At 40.7% G+C, this 20,691-nt stretch overlaps 1 protein-coding gene across 2 annotated transcripts in view; it reads right to left on the reverse strand.

Moving 5' to 3' along the window:
- The window catches only part of LOC131046160 (vesicle transport protein GOT1), an 87,499-nt gene that overhangs the window by 41,670 nt on the left and 25,138 nt on the right, over nucleotides 1–20,691 (reverse strand). For both annotated transcript variants that reach the window (XM_057979831.2, XM_059219598.1), the window contains exons 4-5: nucleotides 8,063–8,154; nucleotides 7,885–7,965 (exon numbers count right to left, since the gene is read on the reverse strand). In XM_057979831.2, the coding sequence (XP_057835814.1) occupies nucleotides 7,885–7,965; nucleotides 8,063–8,154 (173 nt within the window). The remainder of the gene's footprint in view (nucleotides 1–7,884; nucleotides 7,966–8,062; nucleotides 8,155–20,691) is intronic.

Consider the following 20,691-nt stretch of genomic DNA (forward strand, 5'->3'; position numbering starts at 1 on the left):
GGATTGACCTCACTTCATCCTAAAGAGAGAGACTTGACTTGATTACCTCCTAGCCACCTAAGATGCTACACCTCTTCCAAGTGAAAGGCTAACAGCCAAAGACTCCACAACTATCCTAGAAAGCAAAAACACGTGGGGGTCCCCATTTGCAATGGGACGATGTGTGAAAACGTCACAACGTAATCCCCATCCTCTCTTCTTGCACTTGCAAAACCCTCCAAACTCACTCTTCATCCTTCACTCACTCTTTTCTCTCCTTGGCACTTTGCTGCTAAAAAAATTTGGAAACCAAATGTGAATGAAAAATGAGCTAATGTGGTTGTTTTATTGAGCATGGAGGACTTGGAAGGGGCCCATGTGTCTTTAGGGCTCGAGCTAGGGCACAAAATCCAATGAACATTTCAAAAACATTAAAAATTGCACTTTTTGCATTCCTAGAATGGGAGACACTAAGACGTCCCTGGGACATTTGGATGTCCCAAGGGCCTCTCGAATTCTTTCGCGTCTCTAAGCCATTTCCAATGGCAATGGAGGGACAGCGAGGGGACATCCCCACCCTGTCCCAGAGAGATCCCTATTTTGGAAACGTGGGGTTTTGGGGGTAGAGGGGACTCATTTCCATGTTTCGCTGGTGGCGAGACAATCCTAACACCCCTATTCTGAAGATAGCTCTACAAGACACATACGTGGACAAAGTTGCACAACTCCCCCTTTCCAACTCTAGGGAGTTCGAGCCATGGTGGCTAATTACTCCCAACAAGCACACAAGTCCATAATTGATTACAAGGGATGCGAGGTGATAGTCTCGTTCTTACCACAAACTTTACAAGGGTATTTGGAATACCTTCCACAAGGGTGTCGGTTTGCAACGCAACTAGAAAAATCACTCCCCAACACAAGGAGGCATCCATTCAAAAACTCTACAAAGCAGACTTAACACAAAAAGAATGGGACAGCATATGGAGTGCAGGCAACAAGGAGGGAAGGAAAAGCTTTCTGGCAGCTACAAAATGGCAATGCATTCTAGACATGGTAAAATGCAAGCTCACCAATACCAACTGAGCATCAAATGTAACCATTTGGATGATAGACTTCATGATCGGGTTGAGCATGGGTAAAGTGTATAACTGGGGATGTTTATTGTCAAAAAGAATGCGAGAGTTTTTATCACGAAGACATAAGGCATTCTACATGACACAATAGACCATTACATTATTCTTAGATGCCCTTCATCATAAGGTTATGACCAACAAGTGTAGGAAATTTCAACCAGTGTCCCATATTGACCTAGGGTAACCGACAACATTCTAATAGATAACATTGTTTACCGCTACAACTGGTAAATAAAATATAGAAAATAACAATGTATATGACAATGCATACCAGACACGGCAGTCAAATATATCTTTATTCGCACATGCAATCATTACATAGAAGAAGACCAGAGATGGTCGACCAAGGATTACAACAGATCCGGCAATACCATCCCCCTTCCTTGATAGTACACGACATATTTAAAGGACCCGACGGTTGCCGAGAGGTACACAACCGTCAACCAACCGGCACATAACTACCTGAGACTGACAACCCACTCAATACAATTAATTAATACCTTGTCCGATAACAAATATTATCAATCATAACAATAGGCAATTTATGCTGACAACATCATCCCCCCCCAAAAGAAAAAGTCGTCTTCCAGACGACAAGCAAACATCAAGTAATATTCGGGAAGACTAACGACATACAATGACTTTGACTGGACAACCCCAACTTGTAGTGTACCTGCCAAGTCAAATGGGGGTTGGGGTCAAGGGGTAGCGCCCCTGCCACCAACACCAAATTGCAGCCTTCAAAACCACACGGAACTCCATGGCGCACATGATTTTCGTGATTTTTTAAGACACCAAAAACATTGATTTCTGCCTCAAATCCACACGGCGTGTGGTCTGGACTACGTACGGACCACCTCTCCTCTTCGTACAGAAATTCCTCTTCTACTTGTGCATACAGAACTACCCCTACACCAAGCTTCCCTCCCAATTGGTTGCCATACACGCTGCCTGCGTGGCCCTCTTCAGCTAAGTCCGTACGAATTGTGTACGATTTTCTTCATCCAATTCATTGTGTACGGACTATGTATGGATTTTTTCCTTCATGCGAGTTCGATATTGATTGTGTACGAATTTTTGTTGCCTTGCATAGTTTCATACGGGTGCCTTCTGCCAATTCCTTCGTCTTGATTCTGTACGGTCGCACTTCTCCAACTTCCCCTGGCAATTTTGTACGATTCTTGTATGGATAGATGGTTGTTGTTGCATGATCAATTTCGTCCTCTTCTTCACGGACTGCGTTGTGCCTGCCACTGTACGAACTTACCTTCCAAGCTAATTTCATACGGATTGTTTCCAATTTCGTACGAATCTCAACAAATTTCCTTCGCACACCCTCACGCCTTGTACGAATTACTATACGGATTTCTCTCTCCAATTATGCACACTCCATACGGATTTCTCCTTTAGTCAGTTCCATACGGATTTCTCTATGCGGTTCTGCACACCCCATATGGATATGGTACGAATGGCTCGATCTGGCTCGTACGGGTATGTGCGGCACACTTCCCCGTACAAACTACTTCCTCTGCCTTTATTGCCTTCTTTGCGTCGAGTTCCTTTTGCTTCTTGGTTGCATAATGTGCTTAGAGTGGCCAGTTCTGCTTCGTCCCCATACAATGTATGGGCTAGGTTTTGCACGTATCTTTGTGGGTTGTATGGTCTCCTTGTTGTGCGATCCCTTACTCCGTAAGGTGTACGGCCGGTGTGGTACAACTGAGATGGAATTCGTTGTGGCTTGTACGGTTCCTTCTGTTCGATTTTTCCTCTCAATTCCATATTCTTTGATAGTACGCTTGCATACGATCTGACTCCATACAGGTATAATTTCCTTTCGCGCAAGCTCCTTTGTTTGTACAACTCCTGTCCTTCGCCGGTGGACTTTTTCTGACCACTTTCCATCTTCATACTACCAAATGTATCATTCATAATTTTACATGCTTCCATCAGTTGCTTTTCACCAAGAGTTGTAGCTTCAAGAAAATTACATGTTGGTGAAAATACCTCAGAGTCCTCCATTTGCCAGTGGAATAGTCCATTCAGGGAACTCGTCTCATCTTCAGAGCAATCTTCCAGTTCGAGCACCCCTTCATCGTTAGGTTTCATGCCTTTCCTGCCTCCGTCCATACCTAACTCTCCACCCTCAAACTCAGAGTCCGAGAGTGCCAATTCTTCACTCACCGCCTGGTTCCTCAAGTCAATGACGTGCTTCCTCTTGTCACTCTCAATTGAGAGTGTGTTTCGCTTCTAGTTATGATTCGCCTTGGCAATAACCAACCATCCCCTCCCGAGGAGTGCATCATACGCTTTCTTCTGTAACTGGATGACTACAAAGTCCAAGAAAAAATTTTGTGTCCCTATCATTACTTTTTGTGCCATCAATGTTCCCAACAGCTGGATGTCATGCTGGTTGACACCTACCAACTGGAAGCTTAGCAACCGAAGATTCAGCTTCCCCGGACATTTCCATGTGTCTTTTGGTAGTACGTTTACTACTGAGCCTCCATCGACAATGGTGTTTGTCAACTTCTTCCCCATTATTCCATCTCGACGACCACCGGTTTCTCTCGATGCTCACCGTTAGCAACATTGGATCAATGGACTCATTCCCTTCGGGTGATGGTTTTCCCGTCAATTCCTCCTCGTGTGGCTTACATTGTTTCTGGATGACTATGTCGTCACTGACAGTGTTGGCAATTGCCATTCTCAGTTGCGGCATAGTTTGACGAAGGTTTGCCACCTTGATGGGTACGGTTGTTTGTAGCACCTGCCGAACTATGTTCTTCTCTGACTCTCGCAATGACATACTTGCAGTTCCATTGGAAGTTACTCGTTCCTTCGCCAACACTTGTTCTACTTCATCTTGTTCCTTTTCCGTACCAGAGTTTGAATACATTGCCTTCTTTGTTTGTGCTCTTGTGATTGCTAAAACTGCGTCCTCTTGTTCCTCCACGTCTAGCATATTAATACCCTTCTGATTCGAGCAGTTGGTGTCTTCATGGTCACCTGGTCCACACCATTTGCACAATAATTGTATGTTGTCTTTCTTGTCATGGCAGTCTCTCGCAAAGTGTCCCCATTCACTACATTGTTGGCATTGTATGATAGGACGTCCTCTGGAGTTGTACAGTATTTGGTTTCGCCGTGGTTGATTTCCATAACCACTTGGCCATACATTATGTGATTTTGATGGGCTGGACTCTCCCTATGTGAAGAGTACTTGTGTACTTCTCATCTTCAAATTGTACGGGCACTCCTTGATTGAATGCCCGAGTACTTGGCAAATTTCACAAAACATATTTCTAGGGCAATTACCTTTCGTGTGCCCCTCCCTTTTGCACTTAGTACACTATAGTTCATTACCTTCTTTGTTGATTCCTCTCTGAGCCTTCAATTCTTTCATCATTCTCAACATATCCCGTCAAAGGGCTCGTACGGTTTTGGATTCTTCATCACTGCTACCTTCGGTGCTCTCATCATCATCGGTCTTCCTCTTCTCTCGGGAGGAGGTTTTGTTTTCACTCTCGATGTCCATCGCCCGATTGTAAGCATCGGCGTACGAGGACGGAGGCGCAAATTTCATCTTCTTGCGTAGTGAGGGTATCAAATCCCTCCGTGAACCACCTCTTCTTCAACCCGTCGGCTGGCTGGTTCTCCATCTTGTTCAACAATTCTTTGAGCCTATGGTTGTAAGCGCTTACACTCTCATTTTTCCCTTGCTTAGTATTATAGATTTCAGCCACAATCTCATTATCATCCCTGAGGAGTTTGAAATCCTCCTGGAACGCCCTCTTCAAATCACTCCATCTCATCTTGTGTTGGGCGTCAAGGTCTGTGTACCAGTCAATGGTGATCCCCCGAAGGATGGCGGGAAATGCCTTCAGCCAATAGTCCCTGTTGTCTTGGCCATTTGCCTCCCAAATGGTTATGCATGTTTTACAATGTCGTACAGGGTCCTCCACTCAATCTCCCGTGAACTTCAGCAGTTTCTGTTTCTAGGTGTTCAACATTGTTTTCACTCGGAAGGTACGTGTGTATTCACCTTGTGTGCCGGACCTGGGTGGACTGTTTTGACCGCTATGTTTTGGTGCTTTCCCTGCACTCTCAAACACGCAGGTGTCCTCTACACGTTCACCTTCAGCATCCCCAACACTTCGAATACTTCTAGCATCCCAACACTCCGAGTACTTCCAAGCTTCAACTCGTCTCTATGCTCCCTCCAACCGAGGGTCAACGGATCATCTAATCACTTGGTCTTGACCACCTTGTAGCCTCTTCTCTCCTTTAATGGGATCTACGGACATGAATCACTCAAGGCTGACCCAACTTCTTTTAAGGCAACGGCGCCAAAATGTTTACCGCTACAACTGGTAAATTAAATATAGAAAATAACAATGTACATGACAATGCATACCAAACACGGCAATAAAATATATCTTTATTCGCACATGCAATCATTACAGAGAAGAAGACTAGAGATGGTCGGCCAAGGATTACAACAGATCCGACAATACCGTCCCCCTTCCTTGGCAGTACACGACATATTTAAAGGACCCGACGGTTGCCGAGAGGTACACAACCGTCAACCAACCGACACATAACTACCCGAGACTGACAACCCACTCAAAACAATTAATTAATACCTTGTCGGATAACAAATATTATCAAACATAACAATAGGCAATTTATGCCGACAACAAACATTGGATATCCAAACACAAAGAGATGAGACAAGGCAACGACCGACAAAGAAACAAAAACAAAAATGTGTCTGGTGATGAGGGAGATAGCATAAAGGATTATGAACTGATAGAGTTGTCAACATCTACATTTTCTATGATGCCAATAGAGGAGGTGCCACTAGCTGTTGATGGTCAGTCTTTGCCCAAGATTGAGATTGAGGAGGCAATCCCGTTACCAACTGCAGTCTCTAAATCAACATCGGCTACCTTACCATCAGCATTGCCAACACCTGCCACACTATCAGCCATAGTGTCGATACAGCTAGTAGCACCACAACCCACACTATCAGCCGCATTACCAACTACCAAGGGCATGTTGCCTAAGGATATTACACTATCTAGTGACACTGTTGAAGACCAAATTGACCAGTGGTTGGACCAGCTTGGGATTCTAATGGACGCTCCAGCCTTCCCTTCTCTCCAAGACTAATGGTCGAGGACGAGCAGCAGTCAGTAATGGTTGTTGAGAGTGGCCTGCCTAGTTCCACATAGGCAACTCCACCTAGGGTGGAGAATGTGCCACAACCACCATCAGTGGCTCTTGCACAACCATCATTGACAGTTAAGGAGTTGCCCACGGCCTATTTATCAAAGGAGTCAAGAGAGAATGGGTTTGGAGGTATTCTCATAGAGATTGGCAGGCTAGATGAGCACAAACCAATCAATACAGTGCAGAGTTATCTTCAAGATTTTCAATCCATGGTCACCATGATGCAGGAGATGAAGGATATCTCCCAAAGACTAGACAATGGATACTCCCTTGGTACCCAACAAAGCACAACACATCTTGTCATTTATGCAAATGGACGGCGACTACTTACGGATGGCCACGAAGACCCCAGAGATTATGGCAACTTGGCACCCTGCCAGGCCAATGGTAGGAAGAAGACATGGTCATGTAATTTTAGCCTTATTCGGCACGGAGAGTTGTCTTAGAGACCTCTTCCTCGGCAAAAGTGCCAGATTGTTTCCACCAATGAGACTCTACAACACAGGGATGAGGCCTTCCAAATGGTAAAGACTGTTTGTGTAGAGATGGCAGATAGGATTCAACAGTTTCTGGAATAGTTGGCATCATAGACCCAAGTTACTGAGACAAAATAAGTGAAGGCAGCAACAGAAAAGGCAAAATTGGCCGGGAATGAGACACACCTGGCTACAAAAGAGGAGTTGGAGCAAACCAAGCATCAAGTGATGGAGGCTGCCCACATGGTGAAGGCAGCAAGGGAATGAGACTTGGCAGCAGCTCAACATCCGAAGCTACATACTAAGGAGATTCATCGGCTGCAACAGATCCAATCGCCCATGTAATAAGTTTTTGTTCCTAACAATTGTTGGTTAATCAGTAGTTACCAACAGTCGGCATTCTCTACCAACGTCAGCCTGCCTATATATTTCATATTGTATATGTAGTCGGGGACTGCTCATATTATCCTGCACACATTGCATATTTGATATGTTATTCTGAATATGTTTGCAATTAATATGTTATTCTGTCCAGTAGCTCTGTTACTTTTGTTTACTCTGTAAATCTATCAAGTAGAATACCTGAGTAAACACCTGACCCCTATCTTTCACAAGAAGCCAGCTCTTAAGAGATTGAAGGTCTACTTGGCACTCAATGTATCCATGTTAATATAATTACCTATGGAATTGATGAGTTCTTACTATTTATTACTAAGTAAATATTTGAGAATGCCTAGAAGACTGAAACTATTAGAACTGAGTTCAAGTTTAATATCCAAATGATTACAGTTGACTAGAAAATATATTGTATACCAAAGAAATACCTATTTTACAAACTAAGTTTAGAAATATCAGTTTTCAAAGTGTTAGGAACATATGGAAACTGTTAAAATGGGTATTTATAAATGCTTTTCTGTTTCTAGCATGGAATATTGATAGTACTGCAGTAACACATTATGGATGTCTGCACAGTTGCATTCTATATATCTATGCTGAAGCCTGAAACACAAACTAAAACTATCGTAATGAAAAATACTAACTTGGAGACTTGGAAAACTTCACACCTTGTAATGGCTGCGTTTCATAAAGAATTGTACTGTTGACTTCACACCAATTGTTAACATAACGCCTGCAAGGAAGAGGATCTGATAAGGATCACAAGTTGAGCATTGGCTGAGTGAGAATTTATATTGACATCTGGAAGCAAAGTGTCAAAAAATGGCAAAAGTTTTATTAACTTACATTTCCCATTGCCAGGAGACCCTTATCAAAGAAGAAGATAATTCCCAAGAAAAAGAACAAAACACCAAAGCCTGTTAGGCCCATCCCGATTTCTGTTACATGGCACAACACCAATTGTGTAAGTATGTAAAATGTTAAAAGCCTGTAATCTATGTTGAATTTGGCCAAGAACACGTCAACAAAGATGGCAGATCAAAAAAATTAGCATATAATATCTTTAAGTATACCAAATCAAAAGCACTGCACTGATAATATGCCAATCATATGAAAACCCTAAATCTTAATATTTGCATAAAAATGCCAAAGAGATTATCAAGCCATGTGAATTTCGTTCTCATCAGCAATTTACAAAAAAACCACCTAAAGCACATCTAATCAAGTTCATAGTGTTAAGAGTCGGACAAGGAAAAAACTTGGCAAGTTAATTTTTGACTGAGACTCAGACTTGGGTACCAAAACTTGATAAGGTCTCAGCAAGACTTGGCAAATAAAATGTCACTGAATAGTAGTGAATTTTATTGGAAAAAGTTACTATATTGCAGCATCTTATACCAGATTATCTTCAAATCTCATGGTAAAATTACTCAGCATCATGATCAACTGAGCAAACCAGAAGCATAAATGGAATTCAATTACTCCAAAAACTGCTGTTTTTCCATTTTCCACAGCACAAAGCAACTTTTGTTGGGTCTGTAGAATATCACAAGCCCTGAGTTTGGAATCTCAAGGCCTGCAAATCTAATCCTCAGACTCGCCAAGGACAACTTAGACTCGGATTTGCAAAACCAGGGCGAGTTGCAACACTATGTAGGATTAGTTCTGCAACAATCACACCATGGTCTCATGCAATCATCCTAAAAGTAGAGAAAATGGAAATCACAAACTGATAATGGATTCTTTGTCAATTTTAGCATTCCTTATGTTTCTTTCCCATGGTCAATATAACAGCTACAGGACTTTTCCTATTCATACCAAATAATTGATATGACTAGAATGCATTGCACTTAAGAAAAAAAGAAAGAATGCTAACAGACTGATGTTCATAGTGCTGCACCTCAACACCACAAATATAACATACCACGCATCAAAGATTAATACAAAAATTACATTAAAAAACATACCAACAAAGAAGCATCATTATAAAAACTGCTTCATTATGGTAAGTATGATCAAACCAAAACAATATCTAGTTTGACATCCATCACCTAAACTATATGCGTATATATTGCAACATCCCTGGAAATAGTATGGAAGATTTACCTACAAAAACGTGTTGCTCATTCAAGCAGTGAAACATAAAGGTCCATAAAGCCTATGATTGGAGGCCTTGTCATTGCCTAGATTATAAATATCAAACTATATTTATTCTTTCAATATCACTTCTCTATTACCTTAGACAGACCTGAATATCATTTAGCATGTTCATTTTCTATAATGACATTCAAAAAATCAAATTTCATCAGCATTCTAAATTAATCCTCAATCTCAGTAACACATGTATGGACAAAAGAAATTCAAATAAATTCTCCCACCCCTACAGAGTAAACCTTAATTTGATGAATGTGGCTACAGATCTAGGAACAAATAAGGCGGCAACTAGATTCCAAGATGCATCCAAACTTGGAAAGGATTTCAATAATGCCTCACATACAAAGGAATCCTCCCTGGCAGCATCCAAGGGGTCCTGGGCCCCTATGATGCCTTGTAAACAAGGTCCGACAAAGTATTTGTGGTATGATAGGGCCATCACATGTGATGTCCTGTTGTGACCTTTTCACACATCGCCCCATTGCTAACAGGGACCCCCTCTTTTCCAGCTTCCTGCATTGTTAGGTTAGGGTTTTGGCTGCTTAGTGGGCAATTTTGCGTTTCCCGTGGCCGAGTCTCGAAATTTTGATCATGCCTAGTGTCGTCTAGGGTTTTTGAAGTGTTAGGATCAAGTTACAAAAGATGATATTTTTAATGATCCTAAATTTTGCTAAGTGTAGACCTATTGAACGTTAACGTGTTTTTAAACACGCACATCAGTGATTTTAAAGTGCCAAGATATTCACAGACCTTTTGGAGTTGTTTTCTCGCTCCTAAGGTAATATTTAAGTTGGTTTCGCACTTTATTCCAATATTTTCCTAGCATTTCGCTCATATTTTTGGAAAATTAGTATAAGTCCAGTTAAATTTAAAGTTGCTGAGTGATTTTGAGTGGTTAAAATGATAAAATCCTAAGGGAAATCCATATTCTAAGGGTTAAAAGGTCAAAATCCATGCTAAAGGTGATTTTCCCCTCACATTCCAGACTACCCAACCCATTCCCCCACTCAAAATCCATACTACACATAGGTTTCCCCTGGAATCCATACTGGCTACTAATTTCCCCCACTGTTTATCCACACCTGGAGCGATTTTCCCTTGGAAATGCTAAAATTTGGCTAAGTGTCAGGATTTATCCAGACTGCCATCGAATTTCCCCTGAGAGTGTGGACTGTAGTGCAAGGATAATTCCATGCCTGGGTCGATTTTCCACTAGGATTTTTGTGACAACTAAGTGAGGATTTTTGTCCAAATTTTTATCCAAACAGGGATCGATTTTCCCCTGAGCATTTTTGTAAGGATTTTTGTCCAGAGTTTTATCCAGACAAGGATCGATTTTCCACTGGGAACATTATGAAGAGTTTTGAGTCCAGATTTTCATCCAGACTGAGGTCGAATTTCCACTAGGGAGGTATTTTTCCAAGTTAAGTGAGTTTTGAGTGTGGATTTCTGTCCAAACACACATCGAATTTCCCCTGGGGGGTGATTTTTGCAAAATGAGTGCATTTTTGTCTGGATTTTTGTCCAAACTCACATCGATTTTCCCCTGGGAGGGTCTTTTATGTGCATTTTTATGAGGTTGAGCATGGATTTTTATCCAAGCATGGGTTGAATTTCCCCTATGGGGCAAATTTTGACACTTAAGTTATTTTTGAAGGGATTTCTCAATCCCAACTGATAGCGATTTTCCCCTAGAGGCTTTATTTTGGATTTAAATTGAAATATTTTAATAAATAAGCCCCATTTTGATTGTTTTTGAATAATTATCAAATGATTATTTAAAATTTAAAAGCAAATTTAATAACTTGCAATAATTATTAAATGTTTGAACCTTCTAGAAGCAAGTTAGGGTTTCACCAAGCAAGTATTTATACAAGTGTTTTTTATCCCACATTGCTTGTGTGGTGAAAGTTGGAGGTGAAAGCAAGTATATGAGAGGAACTTTAGCATTATTTTATTATTATTTCTGCTAGGTGTCTCCATGACAACAATTTTTCTCCAAGTTGAGCGAATTTTTTTAGCAAGCCGTTTTTGTGAAGTGTGGGATTGAGGATTTGTTTTCCTCCATTTTTTCCAGCTTGCTGATCTATTCCTCTTGGCTGCCATTAAAGACAAGTTTCAGATTTTCGATTTTGCTAAGTTTGGTGATTTTTTCCAAATTTAGCAATTTTTGGTAAAAGTTGGCAAATTCATGATTGAAGACTTAGGGCGTTTTTTCCTCCACCATTTGTGCTTGTTGTTCAGACCTTCATTGCTGCAGATTGCTGCCATTAACAACAATTTTCAGAATTTTGAAAATTTCGATTTTTTGCTAAGGAAGGCGATTTTTTGTGTTTGGGGTATCCAACCCCAACTTGGGCGATTTTTCCAGATTGCTGCCATCCTTCATTGCTGCAGATCAGAGCTACCATTGGCATCAATTTTCAGAATTCCATTTTTGGCGCTAGACTTGGGAAAAATTCGATTTTGCTTGGGAGGTGTTTTGGTGCTGTGTTTTGATGATTTTCATGCATGTTTGTTGGCTGCCATCACTTCCAACTTGCTGATTCACTTCAGATCTGAGGTTTGCTTCAGATTTTGACCTCCATTAATGGCTGCCATTAATTTTCAGACTTAAGTTTTTATTGCCCAGCCAATTCCAACTTAAACATTTAGCATTCGGAGGTGTTTTATGGAGTTTTCTGTGCATTTTTTAGACCATTTTATCGCTGTTGCAAGTCTGAAACTCCATTGTTAGGCGGTTGTCCTCAGAAATTTTCATTTCCAGCCACCTAACCAATTTTGGCGAATTTGCTTGGGGCTGTTTCCTTAGCAATTTTTCATCATTTTCAGGGATTTAAACCACTTTGCAAGGTGCTGGTAAGTCTGAAGTGTTCGATTTTCAGACTTGTCCTCAGAAAACTAAATTTTAACAGCCATACTTACATTCCAGAAAATGATTGTTTTCATCAATAAAACTGATTTTTATTTATTTTATGCACATTTTGAAGATTACAACATGTTTTGAAAGTCTGATTTTTCAGGTTGTCTTCAGAATTTTGACCTCCATTGTTGACTATGGAAGGTGCCTTCAAACATTCATTGTGTGAAAACAGAACCTTTCACCACTTATCCGATATACTCCTTTGCATTCTTTGCTTGCATATTTTCTAAGCATAAGGAGGTATAAATGAATTTTATGGAAGGCTTCCATGCCTTAGTGTTGTCACACTCTGAACGTAATTGCTAAAATTTACCAAGTGTATGGATTATTTTCCTGACTCCATGCTCTAAATTAGCTAAATCTCTAGAAAGTCAGGAATTTTATTACAAGTATTTATTTTTATCCTAGGACTAACTTCCAGCTTCGTACAAGTGCGATGTCAAAGTCAGGATACAAGGAAAGGAAAGCGCTGCTGAAGGCATTGGAGACTGGATTTTATCCAGAGTTTAAGATTTCATCCAGATGGAAGGAGATCACTAATACCAACATGCATTTCCTGGACTTCGACTAGATGCAGTGTCGGATGTTCAGATCCAGAGATCAGGTTCCTTCTCCAGCATATGCGAATATTATGAAGAGTGGCATTTTCCATGCCACTAGGTTTCCACAATCCATATAGTGCAGTGAGTTGATCCTGGAGTGTGCACGATGTTACGATCCGCTCACAAGAATGATCAAAAGTCCGAAGGTCGTTGTCATCGCCTACCTTGTTGAGGATGCCATTGCTAAGGTGTTCGGAATTCCACTCGGAACAGACATGAAGGATGTGACCAAGGAGGATTATGCAGACAGATACACGAAGAAGATGGGTGTATGCAAGAGTTTAATTAATAAAGAGTGGATGATTGAACTTAGGAATCATCATTCAAAGGCTCCCAAGACACTTATGTGCATACATTTTAAGGAGGAATATAGTGATTTGATATTCCTACTCAACAGAGTGATGGGGATGCCGCAAGGAGCAATATTTCATGGATGGATGTTCTACTTCATCTAGGATTGTCTTAAAGGAACACTGGTGAATTGGTCCAAGATCATAAGCGACAATCTGGATTTCCAGCTGAAGAATGTAGAGCGGTCCAAGTCATTCGCCATGACTTCCTACCTGATGTACCTGCTTGCGCGATTTGTTTCATATAGAGGATTAATATGCAAGGGTGAAGTCAGGAATGGGCAAGGACAATTTAAGAGTTATGAATGCTACCCCCAGCTGAGCATGCACAAAATTGAAGACTACAAGAGAGTGAATGATGCATTCACTATCTACATCACACGGATGCTGCAGGGCGGAATCCACAGAAGATTGTCCAAGGAGGCAACAGTGTTAATAGAGAAATATGGATCGTGGTATATACAATTCCCCACTTTCACATACCTCAGGATTCATGGGTTTCAATCTGAACCCTACAGACTTCCTAGGTATCCAACTGACAGAATGATATTGTTGGAAGTGGTAAGACAGCTTCTAGAGTTCGATGTTATCCAGAGAGAGAAGCACAGGACAGGAATGACATTCCCTATTTCAGTTGGGAAGACGTCAGAGGTCTACCAATCCGCCATAGCTGCCAGCACTGCAGGTGAGGAGATTGCATTCTATAGATTTGCAACATACAAGAAGAGAGAAAGATTCGATCCAAACAAGAAGGTTGGGAGGATCAGAGCAGAGAAGTTCACTCATAAGGTTGACATAGAGGATTATTGGGCTAACTTAATGGACGAACAAACAGTGAAGAGAAGAATGTGGTCCAGAATGTCAGTGGATTTCATGAGGAAGTGTGGACTTTTCCTCATTCCTGATCAAGTATTTAATGATAGAGATCATACACACCCACATTATGAGAATGAAATAAAGAAGGCAATCCTATTGCCAAATTGGTTAGAGTCAGAAGAGATTGACTTGAATGTATTGATGAGAGAGGTTTTGAATTTCTCCCGCACATGGGTAGATATGTAAATGAACAAATTAGTTGGCATGGGTGTTCCCTTCACTTATGAAAGGATGAAGCCGGAAGAGTCTACTTCCGAGGATGATCAGAGGACTATCAGTGATGTCAAGATTCATGCAGACGAAGAGAGTCAAGCTCCCAAGAGAAGGAAGAACATGCCTGGAGAAGTCAAGGCTAGAGAGAAGAAGATTGAGGATGTGAAGAAGAAACAGAAGACTATCATTCTTCCACTTATCATTCCTTCACCCCCTCCCAGTGTCTCATCAATCGAAGTGATTGAAGTAACAGAACAGAATAAGGAGACTCAGCAATGTTCAACACAGTGATACTACCAGAGAATATTCAGGAATTCCATGCCATAGCAACATCTACACCTCTTGATGAGAATAATGATCAGCCGGAATCCCCTACTGTCCTTTTGGAAGTTAGCTTGGGAAATGAAGTATATGATTGGACTAAGGATAATCCTGATGATAATGAGGATGTTATCTCGGCATTGAAAGGACTGGATCGAGAAGTACGTCTCGATGATGGTATGGAAATGGCCGCTATTCCTGAATGGTTGAGGAGAAGCATGGAGAAAAGTAAACAAATGATAGAGGTACAGCCTATTGATGATATTGATGACTACCTAGCTAGGAGTGCTAAGAAGAAGGAGCCCAAGAGAGTGGAGATTTTGTCACACATTGCTAGAGGTGAGACAGGAATGCGGATTGCGCAGATCGCTGTTCCTAGAGCCGGTGTGACAACGGACACTGCTACTCCCATGGATTTCCAGATCACTTCAGTCGCCCTTGGTCGTCCATCTGCAGGGCAGGAATTCCAGGATATTGGTGACAACCTCCAAGCAATCAACGCAAAGTTAGACACAGTGATTGCGGAGAATGAAAGGTACAAAGAAGAAAATATTAGACTCAAAGAGTATATTGCAGGGACAAGGCGTGGAGATCCCACCCTTATTTCCCCTACTGCAGTTGACCATGGAATACATTCACACTGCGAGGTAGCGAGAGGTACACACTCAGAGGTGGAAAAGTGGATTGAAAGCACAAGAAAGCAGGCAGATGATTTCCTTACTCAGTTTGTTCAAGCATATGATAAGACAACAACGCTTGTATTCAGAATCCAGTATTTGGAGGGAGTTTGGGAAGAATTTCGGCCTATCCAAGAGAAGACTATTCCACGCCTCCTGGCATTGAAGAAGGTTCCTAATTCCACCTTGGTCAGCGAGAACATTGTGCACAGTGGAGACATATATAATTTCCATGGCTGGTATTATGCACTAGCCTTGAAGAAATCAGCTTATGAGAACGCCCAATCGAGTTGTATGGAGATGGAAGGATTAATTCAGGACATTCGGATGAAGATCCTTGCCTCGATTGAGGAATTATTGGGTGTTGATGTTAGTGATGCTAGTGGTTTACACTTAGCCGAATTAAGAGACAAGATGAAATTTATGTATTTTTGCCAGTTGGACTCTTTGAAGAAGAGTCAGATTGATGACTTGGTCTCTTTGTTGATTCATGTTCATAATTCGCAGAAGCTCGTGCCTGAATGGGAGAACACATTGAATGCTTGCTCGGATTCATTGGATGTGATTGATTTACAGCAAGATACCTTGCCTAGCATTTCCATGGAGGAGTTAGATTCAATATTGGCTAGATTCTTGGAGTATGCTAGGAAAGAGAGATGCAGGAAGGAATCTTCTAGAAGATTCCCTATATGATGACTAGGTATCTTTTCATTGGGCCATATGTTGGTGGCACCATTTTTTATGTAACCCTAATTAGGGCAATTCTAGGGTTTTGTTGGCATGATCTCAGTCGTTGATCTTAGATCAATCTGGGCCATCCATTTTGTAAGAGACTCTATATATGCCCCTTTGTCTCTCATTTGTAAGAGAGAGTTTTTGTAGAATTGTTAGTATATGCTACAGCTATTTGAATCCTAATCATTGTTCAATTGTTGGTGATTTTGCTCTTCAAGTGTTGTATTTGCATTCATGGTTCTCAATTCCTCCAAGTTAGATTAGAATTTAGATTAGAATTTATTTTCATGCATGTTAGATTGAGTGAAAGATTTGTTGAATTCATTTGTGTGGAATCCTTAATCCATACCACGAGCTTCTTGCCGCTGGTAAGTGCGCCTTGTGTGGTCAACTAGAGTTTGAGTAAGCATAACTTCAACTATTATGCGTCCGTTGACAAGCATCAACTTGGATGGTGTCTACGTTTGATGGTAATAGTCTGAAAATCATTAAGTATACCTTAGATGATTACACTAAGCTTGTGTCAATACCTGATTGTGAGACCTTGCCTGGTTTGATTCCACTAAATCCATTCACCATTTCCTACATTCCTAGGTTTAGAATAGATTTCCTGAACCCTATTCTTTTTCCCCCCTTTTTAGTAAGAAGTAAATCCAGAACCTTATTGATAAATCTTAAGTTGTCAGCACACCTATTCCGCATCATTCATGATAATCCAAACATTTGCGTAAGTCCCCAAGTGAAACACAGCAATTCACATCAACCACTGAACTTACCCACTCGTCAAGACCTGACATGTAGAAACCTTGGAATCATTTTAGTTGATCTCATTCTTAGCATCTGAGGTGATTTTGTTCAAGAGAGGGTAAATTACCTTGGTACTTTATTCTAAAATGTTTTGTGCATAAAAAACACATCAACATGTCCCCATTTTGAAATAGGCTTTAATAATAAATACTAGTAATAAGATTAAAATATAAAAGAATAAAATTAAAATTAAAATTAAAATAATTAAAATTTAGTTAAGTTTATTGAATGGTCAAAAGGCATGAAATGAAAAGTTGTGACTCCGTCAAACATGAGGTGTAAATGGGAGAAAAAAACATCATTTGAAAAGGGATTTTTAATAAAGAATGAGAAATACAGACCTGATTTGAATAATAAGACAGCAGTGAGGAGACATGACCATTTAAAGCGATATCTCTTACCAGGAGATGTGTCTCCTCAATGAGATATGAAGGTATAAAAAGAGTAAGCAATTAATATAAAGAGGAGGGAATAGGAATTCTGATACAGAGTTTAATACAAAAAAGTGCAGCCATAGATCAAAGAATGGAATGGAGGAAGAAAGAATGTGTAATGTCCGCATCTTTTTGACAGGCAAACAGCAGTCAAACTCTAGCCTCTTAATTCCCTAGGTTAGAGTTAATTAAATTAAGAAGGGAATAATTTATTATTGGCCAAAAAGCTATAGTAATGAATAATTATTATAATTGTTCATTAAGTCATTAAAAGGGGGCCATTTAAGACTTAACATTTAATGCCTAGGTGATGTCTACATGGGGGTGATATTTAATAATTAATTATATATAAATGCCTAGCTTAAGTCACTCAAGGGGAGCTTTCTAGACACATCCGATAGCTTTTTGGAAAGAATGAAATGAATTTAAGGAGGTTTGATGCCAAGGAAAGGATTCATTCAGCATTCATTTCGTTTTCTTTTCTACCTCTCAGCGAGTTGGTGTTTTTCCAGGACGAAACCCCTGGCTGTGTGTGTTGGGATGAAACTCTCAACACAAGTGGAGATTCGAATTTCAGTTTTACTGCAGGAGATCAGACTTTGGCAGCGCCATGATTGCCTGATAAAATCGCAGCCCAGCCACTTTATGATATCGATTCGTGGTGTAATGAGGAGCAGCTTTTTGAGTGAATGCAAGGACGGTGATTATTGGGCATTCGTGTTAGCAATCCAGAACTCAGAAAGTCTACAGCAAACCGCTTTAGGCACAGACAGTCTGACGTGTGTTGAGACATGTGATGATTAATGTGTAGGAGGCAGCAATAATTTCTGGGTGTTGGTGACCGATAAGAAAAGCAAACCCTCAATTTGCTTGAGCCGGGTATGAGATCGATACCCTCTCCAATGCATGTGCCTCAGCACTGAGAATAAGTTGTATTAGTTTGAATTTAAAGAATTAATACATGCTACTGAATTTAGTTTGAGCCTGCTCCTAAATCGTTTAACTTATTTTGAATAAATTTAGTGTGTGTGATCATATATATTAAACAAATTTGATAAAATAAACCAAGCTTGGCAAGGAAAATAAAGACAGAATATTGCAGAATGGAGCATAGGAAGTAAGGAAGGATTAATGGAAGAAGAAAGGAACGAGCAGAAAATAAGGAAGTGCCATTTCAAGGACAGGAATGATGAAAGGTTATACAAAGGTTATACAAAGGAGAAGGTTTCATTTGAGAAGGGGATGTGTTGTGACGTTTTCACACATCGCCCCATTGCAAATGGGGACCCATGTTTTTTTTTTGCTCGTTTTGTTCGTTTTCGCTTTGCTTTTTCTAGGGTTTTGTTAGTTTGTTAGTTGTCTGGATTTAGGGTCAAGCCTTAGGGTTCTAATTACCGTCTTTTCGGACCAAAATCCAGTCGGTTTTGGGAGCTTTTTGAAATTCCTTTTCTAGAATGCAAATTTTGAATGCAATGAATTCGCCAGAATGGTCTAATTTTCAATTGGAATGTTGATGCAGAGCTTAAATTTGTCTAAGTGTTGAAGATGAAATGTGATTTTTTGTCCGATTGAATATTTTTGACCAAATTTTGACTTTTTTGAATTTTGATCCTAGGCATCTCTAATGATTTGTTTTCGCCTCGTGAAGTGTTAAAATGTGAAAAATCATGTTACTTTGGCCTGTAGGAGCAAAATCGCTCCTGTCCCTCAGTGAGGGACCGGAGCTACAAATCCAATTTTGCTTTGTCCTTGCAAGATTTTAACGTCTTGACAATGTGAAAAGGTCCAAAGAGGTGCATTTTATCAAATGAATATAACTTGAAGCGCTGTCGGGGAGATCAATAGGGTGGCAAGTCCGGCTTGAGTGAGGTCCTGATCCTGAAATTTGGCTAAGTCTGGAATGTCCTGACCCTGAAATTTGACTAAGTCTGGAAACTGAAAAAACCTCCAAAAACTAGATTTTGCAATATAACTCCTGGAGGTCTGAAACCACTCTCAAACATCCTGAAAGTATATATGGAATATAACTTAAAGTATAAGTACTTATACTTAAATGTTATATTCCATTAAAATTGTCCTGATTGAGAGTGCGAAAAGTCAAATTTCGCTCGTGTCCTTCTCCAAGGGTCCAGAGCGAAAAGCGCTCCTGTCCCTCTCCAAGGGACCAAGGCGAATCGCTCGTGTCCCTCACCAAGGGACCAGAGCGAAAATGATTAGTTGAGCCATTCCTGACCTTGTTCGGACGAATCGAGACATCAAAGGCATGGTAAAGGACGAAATAAGCATGATAGAACATCCAGACTTGATCAAAAACAATGAAATGATGAACTTTTGCCTAGAGGGTCAAATTTGCTCCTGTCCCTCACTGAAGGACCAGAGCGAAATTCTTCATAAGGTACGATCTGGGCAAAGATCAAGCAAATTTTACGTTCAAGGGCAAGAAAGGAGGTAAAATGAACTCATTGAAGACAAATTGAAGATTTTGAAACGTCAACGAGGGTCCCAAAATGCCTAGTTCGCTCCTGTCCCTCAGGAAGGGACCAGAGCGATTTTTGTTGTGGATGACTTTCTTGCACAGTTTGAACCGATCTCAAGGCATGGATGAATAGAAGAGCACATTACGAACCCGTTGAATATAAGTTTTGAAGGTGACAAAGTGAAATAAGGCCCATAGAGCTAAAATCGCTCCTGTCCCTCTCCAAGGGACCAGAGCGAAATTCTTATGAAGGCTTAAAATTTGAAAGTTTATCAAGCATCAAGTGATCACGAAGGATCAAGGAACTTTATTTTGCACGATGATGGTGATTGCAAGTTGGAGAACGCAAGCATGAACCCAAAGACTTGAAGTTCGCTCCTGTCCCTCAGGAAGGGACCAGAGCGATATTGATTATAGTTGCTAATTCCTTCAAAAATCACGTTAAGTCAAGGTTTTGCAAAGGGGTAAAAGGTACAAGGTGTCTTTTGAAGATGATATGCAAGAGTTTTGAACGTAAAAGTGTTATCAATTAAGTTAAAGGACTCATATCGCTCCTGTCCTTTGGACAAGGACCAAGGCGATTTTTACTAAAACACTCATGTTCCGACAAAATCAAGACAATGCAAGGATAGATAAGGTCAAGGACGTCCTTTAAGAGGCAATGAACGAGGAACCAAGGATGAAAGATGACACGTTTTGGCTAGAGCTTCAGGATCGCTCCTGTCCCTCTCCAAGGGACCGGGGCGATATCACCACAAAAGGACATTCATTTGCAAGAACGAGTCAATTAAGCTCAAAGGACCTAGCGAAAATGGCAATTCCAACGTGGAAATAAGGACCTTGGACGTAAAAATTGCAAGAATCATGACCAAATTGATGGATCGCTCCTGTCCCTCAGTCAGGGACC

This window comes from Cryptomeria japonica, chromosome 4 (genome assembly GCF_030272615.1).
Source record: "Cryptomeria japonica chromosome 4, Sugi_1.0, whole genome shotgun sequence".
NCBI lineage: Eukaryota > Viridiplantae > Streptophyta > Pinopsida > Cupressales > Cupressaceae > Cryptomeria > Cryptomeria japonica.